Below are 11,882 nucleotides of genomic sequence, written 5' to 3'. Positions count from 1 at the left end.
CTACCTGGGTGTTTCTGTCTCTCTGTGTTGTCTACCTGGGTGTTTCTGTCTCTCTGTGTTGTCTACCTGGGTGTTTCTGTCTCTCTGTGCTGTCTACCTGGGTGTTTCTGTCTCTCTGTGCTGTCTACCTGGGTGTTTCTGTCTCTCTGTGCTGTCTACCTGGGTGTTTCTGTCTCTCTGTGTTGTCTACCTGGGTGTTTCTGTCTCTCTGTGCTGTCTACCTGGGTGTTTCTGTCTCTCTGTGCTGTCTACCTGGGTGTTTCTGTCTCTCTGTGCTGTCTACCTGGGTGTTTCTGTCTCTCTGTGCTGTCTACCTGGGTGTTTCTGTCTCTCTGTACTGTCTACCTGGGTGTTTCTGTCTCTCTGTGCTGTCTACCTGGGTGTTTCTGTCTCTCTGTGCTGTCTACCTGGGTGTTTCTGTCTCTCTGTGCTGTCTACCTGGGTGTTTCTGTCTCTCTGTGTTGTCTACCTGGGTGTTTCTGTCTCTCTGTGCTGTCTACCTGGGTGTTTCTGTCTCTCTGTGTTGTCTACCTGGGTGTTTCTGTCTCTCTGTACTGTCTACCTGGGTGTTTCTGTCTCTCTGTGTTGTCTACCTGGGTGTTTCTGTCTCTCTGTGTTGTCTACCTGGGTGTTTCTGTCTCTCTGTACTGTCTACCTGGGTGTTTCTGTCTCTCTGTGCTGTCTACCTGGGTGTTTCTGTCTCTCTGTGCTGTCTACCTGGGTGTTTCTGTCTCTCTGTACTGTCTACCTGGGTGTTTCTGTCTCTCTGTGCTGTCTACCTGGGTGTTTCTGTCTCTCTGTGCTGTCTACCTGGGTGTTTCTGTCTCTCTGTGCTGTCTACCTGGGTGTTTCTGTCTCTCTGTGTTGTCTACCTGGGTGTTTCTGTCTCTCTGTGCTGTCTACCTGGGTGTTTCTGTCTCTCTGTACTGTCTACCTGGGTGTTTCTGTCTCTCTGTGCTGTCTACCTGGGTGTTTCTGTCTCTCTGTGCTGTCTACCTGGGTGTTTCTGTCTCTCTGTGCTGTCTACCTGGGTGTTTCTGTCTCTCTGTGCTGTCTACCTGGGTGTTTCTGTCTCTCTGTACTGTCTACCTGGGTGTTTCTGTCTCTCTGTACTGTAGTTGCTAACTGCTCTACAACACCATTGTCTTATCTATTTATCCCATCTATCATCTCCTTCCTAATTAAAACTTGACACTGTGGAAACATGCAAAAGGACGCATTAGCACCTAGTTTACACCCCGGTCCCTTGGCTCACAGTTCCCGGCATGCCGCGACACACACACAACACAACACACACACACTCAGACTTCAGTGTCACACCGCTTCACCGTGTTGTCCCTGAGGCCCCAGAGTTCCAGTGGCAGTAACCCTGTCTCACTATCAAACTATTGAAAGGACTATCATATAGCGAAAAGAGTAACACCAACACCTTCCTTAGAAAAAACCTCCCCGAAAATAACCCACACTTTAACAGTTACATCAGCTTCTCCCCAGCACCCCCACCCCAATCCAGTCTGCCTAACAACTAGGCCTACAACCCTGCCAAAAATACCATCCCCCCACACACCACCCCCTACCAGATACAACATATACCATATCTAACAAACAATCCCTCCTTAAAACCATCCTATTGATGAAGACTCCCACCTGCTCTACCCACTGCCACTATCACTGTCATACACCCCCCCCACCAACCAAAAAACATACACCATCCACACACACACTCATACCCACCCCCTATACACACTCAACCTGACTCTCTACCCACCACACACACCACCACCAACACCACCAACACCACCCCCCCCCCCCACACACACACACCTACTGCCACAGTGTAAAACTCACCCCGTTATCTAAAACAAGTGTTGTCCCCTGAACCCTCCATGGTGTCCCCTGAACCCTCCATGGTGTCCCCTGAACCCTCCATGGTGTCCCCTGAACCCTCCATGGTGTCCCCTGAACCCTCCTTTCTCTCCCCTCAGAGAAATCTCTCCAGTTCATCATGAATGGAGCCTTTTGAGAAGGAGAGAGCCTTGTTTCCTTCATAACCATGTATCTACCACCGTCCACTAGCCTGGCCGTGGTTTGTCTAATCCTCATTGAGGTTGAGGGACAGTAGAAGACACACAGAGGCGACGCACCTCACCACAACGTACAGGACACACACTCAAACACAGACGTTCATGTGTACCCCCCCATCCTGTTGTTCCCTATCCCATTTCATCCCTCTTTCTATCCCGTTTCATCCCTCTTTCTATCCCGTTTCATCCCTCTTTCTATCCCGTTTCATCCCTCTTTCTATCCTGCCAAATGATGATTCTCTGCAGTTTGCTCTGTTTTGGTGCTTTGCTCTTTAGCCCTAGCTAGCTACCACCCTCTTACACGGCTAGGCTTTAAACCTCTCTCCTTCTCACGGCGTAAACAACACCAAACGACGCCCTTACCAAGGTTGTCTTCTAAAGAGGATTCTGAGAAGGAAGCAAAAGGAACAAGGAGAGAAAACGGCTCCTTGGAGAAAGAGAGAGAGATTGAGAGAAAGAAAATATACAATTACGGCGGTAATGATTCCTGAATATCAGCCAAATCACTATGATACAACATTTAGTGTATTTAAATGTAATATAATAATTAGGCCTTTGTTCAAATTCTAATCAATATGAAAGGTTAAAACAGTATTTGCTAATATTTTCACTAATTATCGCCCCATGTCTATAATAACACACCTTGATTGAATGAACAGCTTCCACAGAATATATGAAGGTCAGAGAATTTATCAAAGCAAAGGAAAACTAACGACAGTAAAATCTCCCGATTAACAACACCAAAATAAAGAGGCATAATAAAACCTTTTCTTTTAGGATTTTTTTTTACCTACATTTTTCATTCCCGAAATTGTTGTTCAGAAATCTTTTTTTGCAACTGACAAACAGTTCAGTCGGTCCATGGTGCTAATGAGCCTTTGAGAGGGCATTCATCTGAACCGCGAAGAAGAATATAAACAAAAGGGGGACAACATAAAGAAAAGAAAGAAAGAAAAGAAAGAGAGGATCAGAAGGACGGAGGTTGGCAAGGATAGTGTGTGAACATTTGGCATCTTTGACAGAGAGCAGCTAAGCTACACGGTGCCAGAAACCAACCGCCACTGACGACACCACTAGTATTCCTCTCACTTCTCACCACTACACCCCAATCCTCCCTCCCCGAATTAAGACTACACTCATCACGAGTCTTCTTTCTTTCATCCACAAAAAACACAATTTTTTTTCTTTCGTTTTCTCTCTTTTCGTTCAGTAAAAACTGGAGGCCGACCGTTATGGTTTTTTCCGGGTCCGATACTGATTCAGATTTTTTTGGTGGGCAATACTTACCAATACCGATATGTCTGTCAATATACTGTTTTATTGAAAGGATATTTAAAAGTTCTCATAAATTGCCATCCAAAACAGCAATTATCAAAGAAATATGCTTCAAATGTTGATTTGTAACACTGTGACAATAATGACACATCATGAGAATGCCGGCGAGTCTTCAGATGAGCCTTAGATTCCCTTTTCTTAATCCCACTTATTGAAAATCAGTTATTGTGGAATTATCGGCCGATATCGATATATGGGGTCAAAAGGCCCTTATCAGCTGATAATACTGGTGAAACAAGCTCTAAAACCAAAATATGTTCTATTGTTTTTCTGATATGCAACAAAATAAATGTGTGATAATCACCACTGTGGATCTGATTCTGTATTGTGTAGCATCACCATAGAAAAGCTAACGTTATAATAGCTAGCAGTGTTAGCCTTAGCCAAGCTGTGTGAGTAGCTAGCTAAGCGGCAGTATTGGGGAACAGGGGGACTGCCAACGATGAACCCACCGAATAGGTCATGTTCCCTGGCTTAACACCCTCAACATGCTCTCCGGCTGGGACTGAGCCTGGACTGGCCTGGAGCTCTGCTCTCCACTCTCCACTCAGTTAGTATCCCTCCATTCCCTCCTTCTGTCTCAGAGGTCGAGGGAACCCTTCTGTGAGGGTATATGGTTTTGGGGACTGGACAAATGTCATGCTTGGCTCTGGTACAAAAGTCTGAAAAGAGACCAGGCACTGAGAAGACGCATTATTAATACAGACCATTACGATACCACCCTCTCACCCTGTTTGTTTACTCTCAATCTTTCTTTCGATTACCTCTCACTCTTTCATTCTCTCAATTAGGACTACCTCTTTTTTTTTACCTTGATCCTTTTCTCTCGTTCTCTCCCTCTTTCTTTTGTTCTCTCTCTCCCTCTCTCTCTCTCTTACTCAATATTTTTCCAAATAAAACCCAAAAGGGCCTAGTCAGCGGAAGAAAATAATGCTTAGGTAAGTAGCAAGCCTACTACCCCCATTTGAATTTAACAATCGTTAATTTGTTCAAACCTAATAAAGTGTTCACCTAAAAATGCCTGACCAGTCGCCATCAGCCAGTAACTACAATACTGTACAAACACATTTTCTGTTTCTGGGAATGATAGAACCACATTCATAGTAATTCTATTGCAAATTGACTAACTCTCATTATTTCTATAGTACATAACCCGAAAAATGTATATATTCGTAAAGTGAAAATATCTAGGAATTTAAAGTGAATGTAAGTCTATTTATAGTTTAAAAATGTGGGAAATCTATTATCCAGCTCCCGTTCCCAGAGAAAGCAGATTTATGTAACCTCAACATTGAGGAAATATAAATTACAATACTAACAAGGTAACCAACTGTATCCATAGCTCACAATGATACATGTTTTATTAGACTGTGAATAACACACCAATGAAAAGGTAAGTGGGTATTTAGTAATGTAGAAAACATGTGCAGCCATTTATTCTCAGACACGGACTGAAATAAGATCCGTCTTTTCCTTTTGTGAATTTGTAGAACATTTTGGGGCCAAAAAAGCTGTCGGTCCGCCGTTGATTCTGAACGGATTAACAGGGAAAGTGGGTTTCAAAACAAACTGTATCCAAGGAATAAAGAAGGCTGTTTTGAGTTCTTTTTTCAAAACAAATGCCCTTCTCAATTTCTCTAAACACTCTAAATTTCTTTGGACTTGTGAGAGAGAGCGAGAGAGAGAGAAAGAAAGGGAGAGTAATTATAAAGAAAGGAGATAAGAACAGAGGAATGGCCAAACTGGTTAAAAAAAAACGGCTTTGTTTGTCTCTCAGTTCCGTCACGATTCCGGAGCCCCTGATTTCACTGGAATAATCTGTTTACCAGCCAGACATCTCCAACACTCTAACTCCTCACTCACTCACACACACTCCATCACACAACGACGGACGGGGAAGCTGGTATCTAGATAGACAGAGATGTTTTTTTCCTCCGATCCGGACAATGAGAAGGAGGCTTATGATCGTTATGTAAAACCCAAAGAGCCCAAATTCTGTTTCAAGAACAAAGAGAAGCCGTGAAGGGAACCGCATCACAACAGAGCAATAACAAACAAAAAAGTATACTGGTCAGTCATTTAACAGGGGAGACCAACCAAAATCCAATGTTAATGGGACACCAAAATACAAATTAAAGGAACACCAAAACCCAACATTAACAGAAGAACAAAAGCCAACGTTATTGGAACACCAAAACACAACTTTGACTTTGAGTGAAAAGCAAATGTTGACTCAACACAGTCATTCTAAATCTCTGTCTGGAGTCTCTGTAATTATGTCCTGTTGGATTAATGGAGTCCGGGTTCCTGCTGACCGTGTTGGCCTGGTTTATGTCTGTCACACTCAGCCAGCAAGGGGTTGTGTGTCTTCGCGACGGCGGCTTTTGGCTGGCCCGGTTCTGTTAGTGGCGCTCCAGAAACAAGATGAGAACACTCTCTGTTAAACAGCGAGGCGTCTTCCTCTCTTCACCTTCCTCTGCTCGGACTCTACTTTCGTATCGGTGTTGGTGTGACAGCATGTCCCTACTGTCCTGCAGACACGTCCCTCTATTCATCCTGCAGGTCCAGCTGAAGACAACACAGGGCCTCAGTCAGTCAGCGGTGGATGGAGGGCGCTCATTGCCGAACCAGCTCTGCATGGGAAGATTGCTTCTACAGGGCCTTATTCCCACTGAACACAATAGATCTCCTCAACGGCAATGAGGCCGTCTCACTCCCCCTTCTCTGTCCTCCCTTATCTCCCTTATTTTGTCCCTTCTCGCCTCTCGTATATTTTATGTCATGAAACACCAATAAAACCTGACGGTACTTAGCATACTTCACCAATGCCGACCTAAACACTTGCCCCTCATGATGTCATTCATACGAGACGCGACGGGTTGGTCAGGGATCCAGGAAGTAATTAACAACAGATTATCTTCATGGGAAAAATAACAAGGAGAACGGAGAACTGGCAGGAACCGAACGGAACCGCAGGAACCTGGTGAATCAATCAACTGGCTGGGTTGGGTTTTGGACCTCGTCAAAACTTTAACACGTCCAGGATCGTTCATCAAGTCTAGCCACAGAGCTGAGCTGTCAGGAAGAGGAGAGACACACACTAACACACACAGACACACACTAACACACACAGACACACACTAACACACACAGACACACACTAACACACACAGACACACACAGACACACACTAACACACACAGACACACACTAACACACACAGACACACACTAACACACACAGACACACACTAACACACACACAGACACACACAGACACACACTAACACACACAGACACACAGACACACACTAACACGAACACACTTTTCCCTTCATAAATCAAACCTTTTGGGCGTTTTTGATGAGACCAAATACCGCTTTTTATTTGAGAATCCTTCCTGTGGTCAGTTTTGGAAACGGACGAAGAGAGCGAGGAATCAACGCAGGGAGGGAGAGTTACAGACTTTCTGGGGTTTTCTCACACTGCCGTCCAAGGCATTACTACTATGATCCTGGACGGGACAGAGTGATGTCTGATTTCTGGCACCAGACAACACACACACACACACACACACACACACACACACACACACACACACACACACACACACACACACACACACACACACACACTTCCCATCCAAGGCCTTACTACTATCCGTACGGAGCGGTGTCTGGTACCATGTGCTTCACAACCACACTCACAGGTAGAGGTCATGACAAAGAAAAATGGCAACGCTTTTACTTTTCACACCTCCTTCATAGTGACTTTAAATGTATTGTGGTGCTGCGCTTTGAATTGTAAAGGCATTGGAAACATCTTTTCGTAATCATACAGACCTTATAGTCGGAGAAAAGGATATTGAGATATGGTTCCAAAGTATGACTAGCACTCTAAAAACACACTGGTTCTGACACACGGTCTTCTGGAATAAAAGGTGTTTTCTAACCGCATAGAAATCAGTCTTGAAAAGACAGTTTAAATTCAAACAGGTTACATGAGGAGGAGCTATAGGATGCCTAGACGATCCATTGATCTGAAATGAATAGTGTGTGTGTGAGATAATGTGTGTGTGTGTGTGTGTGAGTGTGAGTGTGTGTCTCTCTATGTCTAAGTCACAGACAGGGTGCAGTGTTGGCAGACTTGTATCACTTCCGGGCCAAGCGATCGCCTGATACGCTCACTAATAAAATACTACAAATAATGTACCCCAGATAGAGCCTTGACCATTGTCTGCAGTACTCTTCTCTCCTCTACTCCCTCCTCCGACCATGTCAATCGCATTGTTTGTTTATCCGTCTGATTTCTGGTTGGTTCCACCGCAGCAGTTTGTAACGCCGAGGGAAGGTGGCTTTATTGTGATGCTAGTGAATAGGGAGCGTTGGTTTGTTTTGCTATACAGTCAGTGTTGCTCTTAACAGAACAGCACAAGAGCTGGCTGGCTGTGCTGAGAGAAAGCGGAGAGAACACTCGACACGGGGATGCAGCTCTGAGCAGAGTTTCACAGCGGTCGCGTTTTTCCGCCCTTGTCTCTTTCTTTCTGCCGTAAACAAAACACAAGACGTTGTTGTCGACGTCTTCCCACACCAATGGGGCTGGGGCTCGATCTGGCTGCCAACCCAGAACAGAACAATCAGAAAACGCAAGCCCTCTTCTCTCGCCCGCCTTTTCTTCTCTCTGTCTCTCTACTGACGTAAACAAAGGGAGATCGGAGGAAGCAGGCTACCTCTGTGAGAAAAGGACAATGAGGGGACATTTAAGGAGACAAAACAAGGTGTTGGGGTGAGACAGGAAGAGAGACGAACAGGCTTAAAGACTTGCGCTAACAATAAACAAACAAATAAGCATGTCTCCTCATTCAGGGCACAAAGGTACAGACATACACTGTCACACAAAACACACTCAATACACACACACACACACACACTAACTACAGTACAGTATAGTAAACGGAAGTGGAAAGGTAAGTGTGTCGACCAGAAAGTAGCCACACTAACACACACACACTCTCCTCAAACAACCACAGTAACTACAGTTAAGTACAGTCAATGTATTTATAGAAGAGGATAAACTCCCTACTGCAGTAACTACAGTACAGCTTATTCAACAGTAAATGAAAGGTAAATGTAGAGGAGAACCTAACTAGGTAGGCCCCAGCCTCGGCCCCCAGGGCAGTTTGGCACGAGTTGCCCCCCCCCATAATATCCCAGTATCCCTGTAGTCTCTCGCAGTCACACCAGGAGCGGAGGCCTGAGCCCGTCCAGGCCCTTTGGAGGTAGATAAAGCACCGTAGCAACACTGGATTAGCCAGATAAGATAAGAGCACACTGCAGGCTCACATTATGAACGGGCACTGGGCTGGGCAGCCCCGAGCCGTTTAATGCAAACAGAGCCAGCCAGCTAGCGGAGAAATATGTGTGTGTGTGTGTGTGTGTGTGTGTGTGTGTGTGTGTGTGTGTGTGTGTGTGTGTGTGTGTGTGTGTGTGTGTGTGTGTGTGTGTGTGTGTGTGTGTGTGTGTGTGTGTGTGTGTGTGTGTGTGTCCGTGTGTCCGTGTGTCCGTGTGTCCACACTGTACTCATGACCACATAACGACGAGAGGAAATGGACCAAAACTTGGTTAGAATAACACTGGAAATGGTGGTCTAAATTCACCAATAGCATGTCTGTATCAAACATTTATGTTTCCAACAATAGTTTGTGAAACATTATTAATTGTAGAAAAAAATGTATTGTAGTGAAATTATTTTAGCCTACGTTTCCTTTCCAACAGAAACAAGATATCAACTCTACATTATTAATTGATAAATACAACTTTTGTTTCTCTAATAAAATAGTCATTAAAAAGCAACAATCCAGCCTTTTAAAATATATTTCAAATTAAAGACAATAAAATCTAAATTATAAAAAATATATACAGAATGGCATTGTCTTTTATTCCCACTCAACATGGTCCCCTAGTACCTAGTGGGTTTACTGTAGCTAGCTGCATGCAGAGGCCATCAGAGTGAGAGACTGCCAGGCCAGGGTTTGGCTGGGGCAGTGAGAGACGGTGTTGGCCCAGGCCGAGGAGTGTGTATGCCCGGGTGAGGAGTGTGTGTCCGCTGCCTCGGCGGAGAAAGAGTTAGGCTACGTGTGTGTGTGTGTGTCTGCGTCCATGTATGTGGACTGCGGGCAGCGTTGAGTTGTGTGTGTGTCTGCGTCCATGTATGTGGACTGCGGGCAGCGTTGAGTTGTGTGTGTGTCTGCGTCCATGTATGTGGACTGCGGGCAGCGTTGAGTTGTGTGTGTGTGTCTGCGTCCATGTATGTGGACTGCGGGCAGCGTTGAGTTGTGTGTGTGTTTGCCAAAGTGTGTGTTCATGTGTAATGTTAATTAGCTACTAGTGTGTTCAGTCAATGAATGGCAGGGGGTAGTGTGAAGTGGAGTTTTTGGCTGTGTGTGTGTGTGGCGGCTGCGACAGTGTTTGGCCGTGTGTGAGGAAGTTATGATAGAGCCAGTGTTTTGGCCGTGTGTGTGTGTGTGTGTGTGTGTGTGTGTGTGTGTGTGTGTGTGTGTGTGTGTGTGTGTGTGTGTGTGTGTGTGTGTGTGTGTGTGTGTGTGTGTGTGTGTGTGTGTGTGGCTGGACGACCAAGGCGATGTTTCTGTGTTCATGCACGATGGTGGCTGAGATACAACAATGTTTGGCTGTATTCAACGCTATCTCAGTTGGTCTTTGGCCGTGTGTGTGTGTGTGTGTGTGTGTGTGTGTGTGTGTGTGTGTGTGTGTGTGTGTGTGTGTGTGTGTGTGTGTTGTGGCTCTAACAGTAGTGTGTGTGTCTGGCTGTGTGCGACAGCGACAGCGACTGATACTATGTTTGGCTGTATGTACGAGTGTGTGTGTGTGCAATGGCGACTGAAGCGGTGTTAGGCTTTGTGTGTGTGCAGCCTAGACTATGTTTGGCTTTGTGGGTGTGCGGCGTTGACTGTGTGTGTGTGTGTGTGTTTCTATACGGCGGTGGAGGCGGTGGCTGAGACGGTGCTTGGCAGCCAGGCTCGGTGTGGTGCTGGCGCTCATCAGGCAGACGGAGAAGAAGAGGCAGCTTGCGGCCTGAGAGGACATGCACACACCGCTCACAACATCCTGGTCCCAGGCCAACCCCAGAGAATCCCAGCAGCAACCAACAGGCCTTCCCAAATATACACACAAACACACACACACACACGCTACCCTCTCATAAACACACCCTTTCACTCACATGCACACAATCCCTGTCTCATCAATGCAAAATACATGTTCATATACACACTAGCAAAATAGCTCACTCTCTCACACACAGAAACACATCCTCCCTCTTCAGTGGACGCTGACTAAATCGCTCTTTCACACACACTAAATCACAACACACTCACATCATTCTCTTTCACACACACTAAATCACAACACACTCACATCATTCTCTGTCACACTGCCACTGGAATCTACATTATTAAATTGCATTCAGGTGAAATGAAATGATCATGTAATATGTTAGGCTTTATATTTCGTTTTTTGTTTATAATCTCTGTTAAATCCCTTCTATTTGAACAACACAAATACATTTGCGAGTAAAGAAAAATAAACTGGTTTAAATAAACATAAAAAAAGGACAGATGTGTGTTTATCTGTCAGACTGTATGTATGAGAGAGAGAGAGAGAGAGAGAGAGAGAGAGAGAGAGAGAGAGAGAGAGAGAGAGTATCCACTAACAAACACAGATGACTGACCTGGTGCCTGGACGAAGTAGGCCAGGTAGAGATCCAGCTCTTTGACGGAGACCCCGATGTGATGCGGCTGGACACACAGGCCGTGGTTGGAGCACTGGGGCGACTTGGCCAGCCGCTCTCCGTCCGTACTCTCCAGGGGGCTGCCCTTGAACAGGATGACCATGACCAGGTCCAGCCTCCACACCTTGTCGGCCTGGCGGAGACAGTCGATCCTCCTGATCTTACCCTTCTGGTCGGGGTTGGAGAGGACGCAGCAGGGGGCTTTCTTCCCGGTGATGGTGAGGACAAAGTCCTCCCGGAACTCTGGCCGGATGTCCTTGCGGAGCTTGGCGAGGAGCCTCGACGCCCATTTCTGTTTGATCTCGGATTTTTCTCCCAGCAGTTCATCTTTGACCGCACGCTCTTCCTCCTTGGACATCTTCTTCTCGTGCTTCTTGAAGTACTTGCGCTTGCGGGCCTGCAGGTTGAACCATGTGTAGGAGAAGGCTCGGACGTGGGGCAGCAGGGCCTCGATGAACGGGTGGAATTCATCCTGGTGGTGGTGGGGGGGGTGGAAACAGGGGGAGGAGGAGGGGGAGAAATGAGGTGGGGAGGAGAAGGCGGGGGAGAGGGGGAGTGGGGGAGAGGGGAAGAGAGAGGAGAGGCAGTTAGCACTGGCGCGCAGCATTGAGAGGCAGCAGCTCCCGCTCTGTGGGAGCGGAGGGAGAGAATGAACGAG

The 11,882-nt window shown here is 46.2% G+C and overlaps 1 protein-coding gene across 19 annotated transcripts in view; it reads right to left on the bottom strand.

Moving 5' to 3' along the window:
* LOC106589946 (nuclear factor 1 X-type) overlaps window positions 1-11,882 on the bottom strand; it is a 168,425-nt gene that overhangs the window by 98,830 nt on the left and 57,713 nt on the right. For all 19 annotated transcript variants that reach the window (XM_045707807.2, XM_045707799.2, XM_045707814.2 and 16 more), the window contains one exon: window positions 11,165-11,696. In XM_045707807.2, coding sequence (XP_045563763.1) covers window positions 11,165-11,696 — 532 coding nt within the window. The remainder of the gene's footprint in view (window positions 1-11,164; window positions 11,697-11,882) is intronic.

Source organism: Salmo salar, chromosome 02 (assembly GCF_965601325.2).
Source record: "Salmo salar chromosome 02, fSalSal1, whole genome shotgun sequence".
Classification (NCBI taxonomy): Eukaryota; Metazoa; Chordata; class Actinopteri; order Salmoniformes; family Salmonidae; genus Salmo; species Salmo salar.
This window is presented reverse-complemented; position numbering and strand designations above follow the sequence as displayed.